Genomic DNA, 13,510 nt, shown 5'->3' on the forward strand with positions numbered 1-13,510 from the left:
GTTCTCAGCCTTGCCCGAGTTTGGGTAAAGCCATTCCAAGCCGTCGACTTCTCGTGTTCGATGCCCGTGCGCTATATCGTCCTAGCATGGTCGACCGAAGCACAGACCACGACATTTCATTAAACCAAGGCTACTGATATTACTGCAAGAGGGAGGACTTTGCTTCATGCCGAGTGAATACTAGCTGGCCGCTCTTCTGGCTGCCAGGGGGTCGAGCATCCAGCCTGTTTCCGCACGTTTATGATCGATCGCCGCGAAGTGGCCTCCAGCATTGCTTCTGGTTGTACCATACGCTTTAAACAATCTTCAGACTTGCACTCTGATCCCACATTATTTCGTCCTAATTGCTTCTTAAAGCTTTCTGTTTATCAGGACTTTGCAACCTGAACCCCACAAGGCAAAATGAATGGGCCTGCGTCCAGAACACATCCAGGCAACTCAAAGTCCGTTTCAGTTCCCGGGTTATTCTCACAAACAATTCTACCCAGTCCACTTATCAAATGGATTCTTCCCGCACGGATTCGAAACAAAGACCATAACGATGTCGTTCTCGTCAGCGAAAGACGGGTCCAAATCAAGGAAGCTGTAGCAGATGGCTATCTTAAAGATGTTGCGGAAAAGACTGATTTCGGCGGCCCTATTGTTGCTGCCAAAGTCCTCAATGTCGCCAAGCAACTTCCTTTGGTCAGCCAGATTGGAGACAACAACGACCAATTACCATCTGAAATACTCGTTCTTTGCGTCGACCTCAGGGAGCTAGTTTTCCTTTACTGCCTGCCGAGCCCAGACAATAAAAATGGGGATGAATTTGTGACCTTTCGTCGGCCCCTTCCGGTCGATGTAAGCCTGGACCAGAGATTTGGAAAAAGCATCGCTGTTGATCCAAAGTAAGCAGTGACTTCCTCCGACCATCCGCGGGTTATTGAGCTAATGATACGTAGATCTCGCGCGATCGCAGTATCTGCGTGGAATGACTTTTTCGGGATCTTCAGGCTTAAAAGTGCGGATCAAATTCAGGAGCATATGAGTGAACGTGATCTGGATCACATTCAACATGTAGGTTTCCGAAAAAGCCCATTTTATCTTCAGATAAAAATTTAACTGACGAGAGGAATGTGACGCAGGAGCGGTTCATGAAAATCGAAGGTGATATCCTATTCATGGAATTTCTCTATCCCGGCAGTGATCGTGACAAGAGCATCACTCTACTGATCATTGCTGATCAAGATGGTGAAACATGTGCAATCACCTATACTTGGCAGGAAGACAAGGATATTATGAAGGTTCCTCCAATTGAGAACAAATTCAAGTTACGAGACCGGGATATGCTGCCTACGATGATTGTCCCACTGACAAAGAAATCTTCTTTCTTGGTGGTAACCACTACCTCTATGGCAGTTTACTCATGGGATGGGAAAGATCGACCGAAGAGATACCCCCTGCTTGCTCCGAACTCCGATATCAGTGCTGCCTCGATCTGGACTCAATGGGCACGACCCGCACGCAATGAGCTCTACAATCGGAGCCATGACGGGATTTACCTTTGTCGAGAGGACGGCTGGATTTATCTCCTTGAGTTCGGAAACGAAGGAGACCTGGAAGCCCAGACCTCTCTAGGGCAACTTCATTGTGATGTTGATACTGCGTTCGATGTTCTTGACATGGGCCACGAAGGTGGTGATTTCATTCTAGCTGCGGGTAGTACTGGTGACGGAGGACTTTTCGTTCAAGAAGCACGAGCTGGCCCGAAATGCGTCCAGCGGTTCCTCAACTGGGCCCCGACCAAGGATGCAGCAATGGTTGTCCCGGGCTCTCACAGCACTAGCCAGGGAAGCATTGCTCAGAACCGCCTTTTCACATGCTCTGAAACACATCCAAAGCAAGGCGCGCTGTATGAATACCGATGGGGAGTTGAAGCTCCATTAGGGATCACAGTGCCTCTTGAGGACCTCTCAAGCATTCACGATATGTGGATCATTCCGCATCACGGTGGTGGTGAATTCATCCTGCTGTCTGACCCGCTTTCTACACTTGTGCTCTACACCAACATGGCGGTGGAAGAAGGAATAACTGCTCTCGACGAGGACGATACGGGATTTGACAGTGGCAGGACCTTGCTGGCTGGAGAAACGCAGTCGGGCGTTGTCGTCCAAGTCACCGAAAAGGGTATTCATGCGTTCGACAGCCGCAATATTGAGTGGAAAACCGTCCAAGGTCATAAACCTGACACATATATCATTGCAGTAGCACTCCATTCCTACAACTCAATCCTCGTCATCCTTTCAAGAACTGCAGACGAGATATCGATCCACCCCATCAAGATCGAGAGTACCCAGGGAAATCCCACTTTGAAAATCGGGAGCCATCTTCATATAGGCGAACGTCAACCTGTCTGCCTATGCTCATTCAACTCTGCAGATTCAGCGTTCGTCTTCATGGGCTGTGCAAATGGGTCAATCGTGGTATATTCGATTATAGGAGACCAGATAGTTCAAATTTCTGAAGCGTCCGTCTCACTTAGTGGTGAGCATGAATCTGATCTGTCGACAGTTGTGGAAAGCATGGCAGCTATTGAAAATGCGCCAGAGAGTGTCCCCAACGTGTTTTTGCTCTGTGGCCTACGCAGCGGTCTGGTCGTCTCATTCGGCATCAGCTATGGGAATGGTGGACTTGGTACGTTGACTGGTTCGAATGACAAAGATGAGTCGTATATTGATGTGTTTCATACAGAAATGAGGCAGATAGAAGCAACTCGCCTGGGAACAACATCTGTTCGGCTGCAAAGCCAGCACACTTTTGCTCTTCTCACTTGTGGCGACGAACTTTGGATTGTGTCATTTGATCATGGGCTTCCTAACACCAAGTATCATATCCGAAGGGTGTGGGTTACGGATCAAAACAACGTAAGTTGAATTCTCATCTCATCCAATAGGAACCATAGTCTGAGATTCTCACAGCCTGCATACTTTCCTGTTGCCCTCCGTAGTTTCTACCTTGCTTGGCCGTATGCCGATGCAGCAAGGAAAGGAGACGTACATGGACCTCTGTACTGTTTTGCCGACAGACAACTCCTGATTTGCTCTTTGCACCATGAAATGAAGATGGTTCCACGCCGTATTGACTTACCAGGAAAGGCCCAAAAGCTTACATACTCGCCTATGCTACGATCTCTGGTCGTAGCCTATGAAACTCTGGAGGTAGAAGACCCAGAGTCTCCATTTGTCACAACTACGCGGTCACACATCGAGTTTGTAGACCCCGACTCTCAGATGCCAGTGGTACATGGGGGCATGAATTCACCATGGAGACCAACATCATCACGCGGTGAAATCATCAGTTGTATGCTCGATTGGATATTTGAGAAAGAAGGGAAGACATACCACATGCTCGCAGTAGGTACAACACTGCCCAGTGTATCTACTGCCGAGCCTGGACAAGGCAGATTGATCCTACTTCTCCCACGTCGAGATGCAACCAAGCCATCACATATCGAGTGCACCACGCAGTTTGTCCGAGACTTGGGAAGTCCGGTTCGTGCTCTAGCGTCGTACGGTGATAGTATTCTCATCGGTTCGGGGAACCGACTGATCCCAATGGGAGCCAAGGGCTCATTGACGAAATGGCGCCGGAATGCTGTGGGCAACCTCCCTTCCACTGCTATCAAGATTGTTGTCCACGATGTGCACATTTATGTGATGACCGCCCGTCATTCATGGATAGTTTTCGAGGTTATTGAAAGCACAAGCGATTCAAATGAAGGCGCAACACTGGCGCTGGCTTCCTGGGACCCCGTTACACGAGACGGACTGACTCACATCCTCCACGGATCCAAACCTGTGATGCTCTCCAGCCACCGCGGAGGTCGAGTCAGTGCATCTCCCATCTCGGATAGCTATTCGGCAGGGGAAAACATTACGACCTTGACTAGCTCCCATCCAACTGCCAATTTAGCAGAGTCCGTGTTGCAATTTGTGGCGGGGTCCAAGAATGATGAAAACTTGTACGGTTTTACCGTCCAAGGTCTGTCGTGCGGTTCTTCCTCCCCGACGAAAAGCAAATGTGCTTACTGCAACTTTTGCAGAACCTTTGCATAGGGGATAAGGAGATTTGCCCATCCATCAAGCGTGGGAAGCGGTTGAAGAATCCGCTTGTTCTACATGTACATGGGGCGCATATTGATGGTGATGTACTTTCTCGCCTCGTCAGTCGCGGTCCGAGTTATCTTTCCTCCCTTATTGGCCAACTAGATGCCAACTCAGGGGGTGATAGAGCGAGGAAGACCTTTGATGAATTGGCCGCTCGGGCTTTAGGAGAGGAGCATAGCGGAGAGGCTGTCATCTGCTGGCTGGCTAGTCTGCTCGAGGTCGACCTAGGACCTACTTAGGAAGGTAGATCGGATATCACTCATCTTTTGTTCTAGTGAGCTACTAGTATGGAGTGCAGCATAAGTAGTAGAGCGTTGGCTTGGCTAGTTAAATGATGCCGAAAAATAATATTGCTGTTCTGTACTTCCACGATGCGGGTCTACACCCAATAGCAAGAGCCACAATTAATCAGTAAAGCGAGCGCCATTTACAGAATCCAAACCGTCAATCCCGAAAATTAACATCAAAGCATATATATCCTGGATACAGCAGTAGCGTTATATAAAAATCAACTATTGCGGGAGGAGGGGGAGCTCATGTTCAGTTAGTTGCCTGTAGCGGGTGGCAATCCTGGAACAGCCAGACTCCATCACAATTCCCCACTATTGATTCTTCCCCGAAATTCTCTTTTTCTTTTTCAACCCTCTCTAAGGTCCACCACCCCAAGCCTCTTTGACCGGGGACGAGAGTTTGACAGAAAAGACTCTTTTTTTAAAATACCACCTTTGAGTCTGTGGCCGCGAACCCCTCCGGCTACACAAAACGCAAAACGCAAGTGAACGGTTAGCTCCGTTTGTGCGCCCACTATTCCGATCGCCCCACGAGCCGGATACCGAACAACCTCTTATCACCAACCCGACAAGATGGCACCCAAGAAGAAGGGAGGAAAGCGCCAAGAGGAGGACTGGGAAGCTGACCTCGGCGAGTCCGCTCCTACGAACGATGCTCCTGCAAACGAAGAGCCCGCAGCCGACGGTGCTGCTGAAGAGGAAGCTGGCGGGGGTGGCTTGATGGCGGCTCTACGCAAGAACAAGGCTAAGAAGGCTAAGAAGGGCAAGGTAACAAACGACTTTGTCGAGGGCGAGGATCCTGCGGGAGACTTGGCATCCAAGGCTCCCGAGGAGGGCACATTTGACGAGGATGATGTATTTGCAGGAAAGCCCAAGAAGCCGATCAAGGACATCCCTCCTCCTCCACCTCCTGCAGAAGAAGAACAAGATGGTGGGTTCCGGGTCAAGTCTAAGAAGGAGAAGGAAAAAGAGAAAAGGAGCGTGAGAAGCAGCGAAAGAAGGAACAGGTATGTTTGAACACATAAGAACTGGTCACTAATCATTCGGGCTAGTAGCTGATCAAATTCTACCCAGGCTGCTTTGAAGAAGAAGAATGCTCCAGCTCCACAGAAGGCCGAACCCGCCAAGGCCGCTGAGACTAAGAAGGATGAAGCCGCACCGGCAGCTGCGCCTGTGGATACCGGAAAGAAGAAGAAGCTTCCTCCCCATCTGGCTGCTCTTCAGAAGCAACAAGAAGCGCTTCGCAAACAGCGTGAAGAGGAAGAGCGACTTGCCGCCGAGGAAAAGGCTGCTCTTGAAGAGCAGAAGCGTCTCGAAGCAGAGGAAGAAGCCAAGCGTGAGGAAGCCCGCCAACGCAGGAAGGAGAAAGAGCGTGAAAAGAAGGAGCAGCTCCGTAAAAGAGGGCAAGCTTCTCACCAAGGCTCAAAGGGAAGCCAAGGAGCGCAATGAAAAGCGCATGCAGCAGATGCTCGCAGCCGGTGTGGGCAAGGTTGCTGGTCTCGAAGAAGGCGGTGCCGAGAAGAAGCGCCCTGTCTATGAGCACCGCAAGAAGAAGGGTGGCAAGAAGCAAGAAGACGACCTTGAGGCTGCCGCTGAGCGGGCTCGTTTGCAGCGCGAGGCTGAGGATGAGCGCAAGAGGAAGGAGGCCGAGGAGAAGGCCAAGGCCGAAGCTGCTGCCGCTGCCGCCGCCGCCGCCAAGAAGTCTGAAGAAGATGACATCGAAGATGACTGGGAGGCTGCCGCTGAACAGGCTGACGATGTCAAGGATTCCTGGGATGCACCTTCCGATGAAGAAGAGGAGAAGGAGAAGGAGAAGCCTGCTGCAAATGGCGACGCTAAGCCCGCCGAAGAGGATGACGAAGAATCTGATGAGGACTCCGATGACTCTTCATCCGAAGAGTCCGAAGACGAAGAGCAGAGTGCCAATCAGAGAGCCATTGCGCAAAGGAAAGCTGAGGCCGCAGAGCGAAGGAATAAGAAACACGAAGAGGCTTTGGCTGCGCGTTCAAAGGATGACCTGCGTTCTCCCTATTTGCTGTATTCTTGGTCACGTCGACACTGGAAAGACTAAGCTGTTGGACAAGATCCGTCAGACCAACGTTCAAGAAGGCGAAGCTGGTGGTATCACCCAACAGATTGGTGCCACATACTTCCCAGTCGACGCTCTGAAGCAAAAGACTGCCGTCGTGAACAAGGATGGCGCCTTTGAATTCAAGATTCCCGGTCTTCTGATCATTGATACTCCTGGCCACGAATCTTTCTCTAACCTGCGTTCAAGAGGTTCATCCCTCTGTAATATTGCCATTCTGGTTGTTGATATTATGCACGGTCTCGAGCCCCAGACCCTGGAGTCTATGCGCCTACTGCGTGACCGCCGGACTCCCTTCATTGTGGCCCTGAACAAGATCGATCGTCTCTATGGATGGAAGAAGATCGACAACAATGGTTTCCAGGAGAGTTTGATGATGCAGAACAAGGGTGTCCAGAACGAATTCCGCACTCGTCTCGACGCGACCAAGCTCGCCTTCGCCGAGCAGGGTTTCAACTCTGAGCTTTTCTACGAGAACAAGTCTATGGCTCGCAATGTATCTCTGGTTCCTACCTCTGCTCACACTGGTGAGGGTGTTCCTGACATGCTTAAGCTTCTCACTACCCTGACGCAGGAGCGTATGACCAACTCGCTTATGTACCTTTCCGAGGTCGAATGTACTGTCCTTGAAGTCAAAGTCATCGAGGGTCTCGGTACTACTATTGACGTTGTTCTATCGAACGGTATTCTGCGCGAGGGTGATCGAATCGTTCTGTGTGGTCTCAATGGACCAATTACGACGAATATTCGAGCATTGCTAACGCCGGCACCACTCAAGGAACTTCGTCTGAAGTCCCAGTATGTACACAACAAGGAGGTCAAGGCCGCTCTCGGTGTTAAAATTGCTGCCAACGACCTCGAAAATGCCATCGCCGGTTCCCGACTTCTGGTCGTTGGTCCTGATGATGACGAGGAAGACCTGGAGGAAGAGGTCATGTCTGATCTTGAGACTCTGTTGAGCCGTGTCTCCACCGACAACCGTGGTGTCACCGTCCAGGCCTCCACCCTCGGTTCCCTAGAAGCCCTCCTCGAGTCTTGAAGGTTTCCAAGATTCCAGTTGCTAACATTTCCATTGGCCCTGTGTACAAGCGTGATGTCATGATGGCTGGAACCATGTTGGAGAAGGCTAAGGAATACGCAGTCATGTTGTGTTTCGATGTCAAGGTTGACAAGGATGCCGCAGCGTATGCGCAGGAAGTCGGTGTCAAAATCTTCACTGCAGACATTATCTACCACCTGTTCGATGACTTCACTAAGCACATGGCTGAGCTGACCGAGCAGCGTAAGGAGGAGAGCAAGTTGCTGGCTGTCTTCCCTTGTGTGATTCAGCCCGTTGCTGTCTTCAACAAGAAAGACCCCATCGTTATTGGTATTGATGTTCTTGAGGGAAGTCTGCGTATGCATACGCCCCTGGCTGCGATCCGCGTTAACGGCGCCGGTGTGCGAGAGGTTGTGGACCTTGGCAGAGTGTAAGTTCTGTTATCTCATGTTAACCTCCCCATTTTTTCTGAATTTTTTTTTTCTAACTGGTCAAAAAGCACATCTATCGAACGTGACCACAAGGCGATCCCTGTCTGCAAAAAGGGTCAGCCTTCAGTTGCCGTCAAGATCGAGGGTCCCAACCAACCGATGTATGGTCGCCAGCTGGAGGAGAAGGACACTTTATACTCCCACATTTCCCGTGCTAGTATAGATACACTGAAGGAGTTCTACCGTTCTGAGGTCAGCATGGAAGAGTGGGCTTTGGTCAAGAAGCTTAAATCCACCTTCGAAATTCCATGAGCGTGAGATGATGGAAATCAGCCACAGGCGGCTCTCGATATCTAAAAGTGATGTCCCCACTTATTCCCCGTTCACCGTCTTGACGTCCCTATGACGACCCTGCTATATCACTGAGCATTCAGCGTGGTCTGTCTTTCATGGCCCCTAGGTATGGCATGTCTCATGATACTGCGGTGTCGCCATAGGTCGCCGAGATACGACATTTGCCATCAAAAAATGAAAAGTTGTTTGCTTTGATTGCGCTATGGACATTCTATGGACGACTTCGATCCAAGTGGAAAGGCACTGGAGAAGAAAAAGAATCGCCTGTACAGACATGAGAAAGAGGATCTGGTTTCACCAGCACCTATTTGTTATAGTTGCTTTTTAACGAACTTTGTTCAATCGGATTCCGCGCATCGTACAGAGATAGATTAGAGACTATTGAATCAAGCTATTCCACCCCATACTTCCTCCTAATGGGCGGGATCCGAGGACCCTATCCACAAGACAAAACCAGCTGCACTATGTACCAATTTTTGCACAGCAACCCAGTCAAGCCCTAGAAGTCATCACCCTCCCACTTCTCGACCTTACCCCCATTCTTCGCCCAATCCAACCAACTTCCATAGTAGACCGCTACCCGCTCCGGATCATAGCCCGCCTGCACAGCCATTTGCGCCGCAGTCTCTGCCCGTACGCCCGCCTTGCAATAAAAGACAAGCTGCGAGTCTCCTTCCATGGGGGGCTTTGGGAATCCAAAGCGAGTTTCGAACTCATCGTCAGTAAGGAATATCGCGTCCGCCTGCGAGGCGAGCGGGATATTGATAGCGCTGGGGATGACGCCGGTGCCTTTTAGCTCAGCCGGCTCGCGGACATCGATGAAGATGGCGGGCTTGTGGGAGGGTGAAGAAGACGAGTCGCTTGGAAGAGCAGCGTTGACCTATCAACATGAAAGATTAGTATGATTTGCGAATACTGGGGTTTGATATGACCGGTAGAGCGGGTGCGGGCTCATATACCTCTTCGAATCCCCAGCGCCGAAGTGTACCAGACCCATCACTGTTCCAACGTCTTTGAATCTTTAGGTACTGGGTCTGTTGTTGGGTTGTATTGGTCAAGCGGCCTGATGCTGCTACTGTCATGCGACATTGTGGAATTGACGTCAACCCTCTACTGCCGACCAGGGAAGACCGAGAGAATGCGGGCTTCGATGAAGCGATTTGGCGGGCTGGCACCTTCAGCGATGCTGATGAGGCATTAGCTATCGTACGCCGAATTGAAACCTGTAATACTGAAGCCATTTTTGTGCTGTGCGTTGAGATCAGACGGATTGCGGAGCTGCGGAGTGAAGTGATATCAACCTCAGTCCCGTGACCGCCTTATCGCGGAACTGTTGGAGCACGATTACAATTGCCCTACTCTATCAATGGGCGCAGGAGGTTTGATTTCCAGCTTCAGGTTTATAACCCTGCTCTCATGGCTTACACAAAGAGCCATAGAGGGAGGGAGCCCACTAATAACCCTCCTTGACCGCGACTGGTCCAAAGTAATCCCCGCACCTTGCGCCTTCGGCCTTTAATGGAGGCTTATGGTTGAGCCTCATAGATTCGCAGATTGATTATCATGAATTACCCAGGGATCATACTTGGTCTGTTCTCTCTCATATGTCTCTCAGCCCTGGGCATTTGCAGGGCAGGAGGTCTCTTACACCCGCTCGTGGTCAACTCCGAGACCGAGTGTCAGCTCGCGGCATTAAAGTTCAAAGCCGTCAGGCCATCGTGGGACCCCTCTGATTCCAATTCAATATTGCCCCCAAAAGCCTCCGTAAGCCCGGCCTAGCTGAACTGAATATTCATGGCATCCAGTCAGGCGACGGAAGGCCGCATTCCTGTAGCACAGTCCAGTCTCCCTCCAGGTGACGACTGGCAAGGGCTATCAGCTAAAGAGCGCCGCCGAAGACAAGACCGCATAAACCAAAGAAACTGCCGTACGTCTCCATCTGGGATTGAGCTTCATGAATCTAACAGCTCTTCAGGTCTACGGCAAAAACTTGAAAAAACAAAATGGCGTAGAACTACCGCCGCGATGCCGAAGCTTGCGTGCAAATCTTCCAGATACAAATAGAACCCCCAACAGCACAACTTCTCTCCAAAGGCAAACCCCACCAATCCCAGACCCATCAGTCCACAATGTACTCAGCTTCTGTCGCTCAAAGCACCAGCCGCCACCCCAAGACTGCCCACTCTCCCCAGAAGCCAACGTCTCTAGCAGTGCAGGTAGATGGTATGTATGCCATGGTATATTTCGGGAATCCAGAGCTCCTTGGCATTCGAGTTGCCCACCGGAATAGCTGCATGTAGTCAGGCCCAAGTTCATGAAACTTGGGAATGTCAATACTCGAAATTCGACAACCAAAAATGTACTTACGAAGGGAAACTCGATGGTAGCACAAGAAGTTAGGGATAATTTATCGATCCTTGCGTGGCCAATCACCAGTTGCAGAAAGATAGAAACCCCGCCAAGCGCGTGCATTAGCGTGCCCACTTGGGTATCTGGGGTACACAAGAGAGGTTCCCCTTGCATGCGGATCAGTATTGCACGAACGAACGTGCGTTTGGAACGAATCCCCACCCGCAACGGTTCCTGAAGTCGCGGTCTCCATATATCCTTGGTTTTGTCGTGAGTCCAGGGTACTTTGGGAAGTCAAATATATTTGTAATGGAAGGCTCAGATGAGTCTCTGGCCCTGAAGTATCAAATTGAGGATATTTACATGGATGGCAAAAGAACAAGACAAACCGAAGTAGCAGAAGACAAGGTAGGAAGAAGAAAAAAAAAACAGGATTAATATTAATCTAATGCGTAGCTCGAGGGCCATGCAACCCCAGGGAAGAGGAACATAAAAAGCCTGGGAATCGCTCATCCAAATAGTATGGACTCGACCCTCGAACTCAAAAGGACAGGGTATCAAGATCCTAACAGGTCTTCAGCAAGTGACATAAGTTGCTGAGACAGATTCTCGCCCTTTTTATGCTACCGTCAAACCAAAAGAAGTGGACAGGCAAATTCTTTTCCATCACCAGGATAGGAAGGCCCAAGATAGGGTATGGACAAGCCTTCCTATCCAGGGAGGAAGCCAGATTCCAGCTGCGTATATGCTTTTATTTGATGGCCAAAAGAAGAAAGGAATACCGACGGAGAAAGAATTTATGGACGAGGACGGAACTCCAGCAGGCAGTCGTCCTGGGGGGAAAATGGTAGCAAAGACCTTGATGTCCTCGGAGAGAGGGGTGGGGGTATGCTTCCAGTCCATTTCAAGACTGGCCTTGCCAATCATGGCCATCAGGGCCAGCTGGGCGTAGGTCTGACCCAGGCAGTAGTGGGGACCGGTACCGAAGACCAACCAGTTCTTGCTCTGTTGCTCAGCATCGCCGGTGATCCAGCGCTCAGGCTCGAAAGAGTCAGCGTTAGGGTAGGCCTCCTCATCGTGAGTGGCGGGCCACACAGAGGGGATGATCATGGACCCCTTGGAAACAGTGATCTTGTCGGTGATGGGGAAGTCCTTCTTCACAAGGTAGGGGACCATGATGACAGGAGGACGGTAGCGGAGGGTCTCCTTGACAACAGCACGGGTGTATGGCAGGTTGTCAAGCAGCTCCATGGAGATCGGAACATTGCGGTCACCGTTGCGGACCTTCAGGTTCTCCTCACGGACCTTGTCGAGGATCTCGGGGCGGTCGGCCATCAGCTGGAAGAGCCAAGTGGCGGCGGAGCTGGTAGCATCCTGAGAGGCAAAGAGGAAGGTGAATAGGGTCTGGGCAATCTCAAAGTCGGAGAAGTCACGCAACACCTGGGCAGGCTTCTCAGAGGAGTCGACCTCAATGCCCTTAGCCACCTTCTCACGGTACTTGGCTGAATCCTGCTGAGCCTTGATCCACGCGTCCATGATACAGGTGACCTCGCCACCAGCGGCCATGTTGGCACGACTCTTAGCAGCGCACTTGGCAAACTCGTCCATAACCATATCGGCGGCCTTCTTTCCATACCAAGTCTTGGTGTAGGGGATGATGATGGGGAAGTTGACCAATTCAAGTGCAGCGGTAATGAGGTAGTAGTCATCGGCGACCTTCTGAACAATTTCATCCGACATGTGGTAGCCGACGAAAGTGCGGCAGGAAAGAGCAGTCATCAACTCGCGGAAGTCACCCATCCAAGGAGTGGGCTTGTGGTCAAGAGAGGCGGACTTCTCGAGGAAGCGATCGTAGAATTGGGTGAGAACCTCATCGACGCGAGGAAGGTAGGTAGTTAGGGCTTGACGAGTGAATAGGCCATTCAGACCTTTGCGGTAGTCAACATGGGCCTTGCCGTCCAGGAATACCCAGTTGGTCTTGCCGAGGAGCTTGTGAGCAGCATCGACAACACAGGGCTTCACGTAGGTTGGGGAATTGAAGATCTTGCGGGACATGTCACGAGTTGACGCGATAACGACGAACCTAAGATGTGGTTAGATACCCATTTCAGATCCGGGAACCCATTTCAGATATCAATGCGCGAGACCGACTCTTCCGGCACCCCTCCTCCCCTCCCTTCATCTCTCAGGGTCGCGTTGTATTTGGGGTTTACTCACTTGTGGAAGACGGAGACACAACTCAGCTCGCCGCTGTCCCATTTCGCCTTGTACTCGGTGAATTTTGGGTTAACAGACTGCAAGAACGGGCCCATAAAGGGGATCTTGTAGACTGGTCCGACGATGTTGCCCTTGAGATAGTGATATTTCACTGAAAGGGGCCGTTAGTCACGTTCGTATGAAACCAAGTCGTGAAAAGAAGAGGTTGGGATGAGACGTTTGAGGACGCAAACTCACACTGGTCGTAGATCACGGCCGCGAGAAACAGTGTTCCCAGCACTTTCCAAACGGTCAGGCCATCGAGGACCGAGTTCAGAAAACCGGCGGAAGCGATGAACTGGGGGATGACTGTCGCATCTGCCGACGGGGAGACGAAGCTCCCATTGATTTGAGCCATAGTAGGAGTCGACGGCAGGGAAAGTGTACAAAGACAAAAGGAGAACCCAAGAGGCCGTGGAGAAGAGAGAAAGTGGAGAGGGGGGAAATGAAGGAGTATTCGAAGTAGTCAGGGGCGGGAGCACCAATGAAGCCGCCGCCAATCTCGCCAATTTCCCAGAAATTTCCCAGCGCGCCAGAAGCCGGACCCGGTCCCGCTT

The 13,510-nt window shown here is 51.0% G+C and overlaps 4 protein-coding genes across 4 annotated transcripts; 2 read left to right on the forward strand and 2 right to left on the reverse strand.

Annotated features, from left to right (window-relative positions):
• Window positions 1–402: 402 nt before the first annotated feature.
• thtA lies at window positions 403–4,384 on the forward strand (the record flags this gene model as incomplete). The annotated part of the gene is made up of 5 exons (XM_058470342.1): window positions 403–887; window positions 942–1,056; window positions 1,125–2,903; window positions 2,958–4,013; window positions 4,055–4,384. The coding sequence occupies 5 exons, from the start codon at window positions 403–405 to the stop codon at window positions 4,382–4,384; spliced, it is 3,765 nt and encodes a 1,254-aa protein (XP_058333483.1).
• A 624-nt stretch (window positions 4,385–5,008) lies between these two features.
• On the forward strand, window positions 5,009–8,306 carry N7468_001046 (putative mitochondrial translation initiation factor IF-2; the record flags this gene model as incomplete). The annotated part of the gene is made up of 6 exons (XM_058470343.1): window positions 5,009–5,416; window positions 5,510–5,828; window positions 5,869–6,438; window positions 6,542–7,534; window positions 7,582–7,993; window positions 8,063–8,306. The coding sequence occupies 6 exons, from the start codon at window positions 5,009–5,011 to the stop codon at window positions 8,304–8,306; spliced, it is 2,946 nt and encodes a 981-aa protein (XP_058333484.1).
• Window positions 8,307–8,847: 541 nt separating this feature from the next.
• Window positions 8,848–9,589, reverse strand: N7468_001047 (rhodanese-like domain-containing protein; the record flags this gene model as incomplete). The annotated part of the gene is made up of 2 exons (XM_058470344.1): window positions 8,848–9,228; window positions 9,308–9,589. 2 exons carry the CDS (start codon window positions 9,587–9,589, stop codon window positions 8,848–8,850), a joined length of 663 nt encoding a protein of 220 aa, XP_058333485.1.
• Window positions 9,590–11,494: 1,905 nt separating this feature from the next.
• Window positions 11,495–13,311, reverse strand: erg5 (C-22 sterol desaturase erg5; the record flags this gene model as incomplete). Its single annotated transcript, XM_058470345.1, has 4 exons — window positions 11,495–11,530; window positions 11,556–12,780; window positions 12,915–13,065; window positions 13,152–13,311. 4 exons carry the CDS (start codon window positions 13,309–13,311, stop codon window positions 11,495–11,497), a joined length of 1,572 nt encoding a protein of 523 aa, XP_058333486.1.
• Between the last annotated feature and the right edge of the window lie 199 nt (window positions 13,312–13,510).

This window comes from Penicillium chermesinum, assembly GCF_028974085.1.
Source record: "Penicillium chermesinum strain IBT 19713 chromosome Unknown utg000002l:1.0-5270490.0:1.0-5274688.0, whole genome shotgun sequence".
In the NCBI taxonomy this organism is placed as follows: domain Eukaryota; kingdom Fungi; phylum Ascomycota; class Eurotiomycetes; order Eurotiales; family Aspergillaceae; genus Penicillium; species Penicillium chermesinum.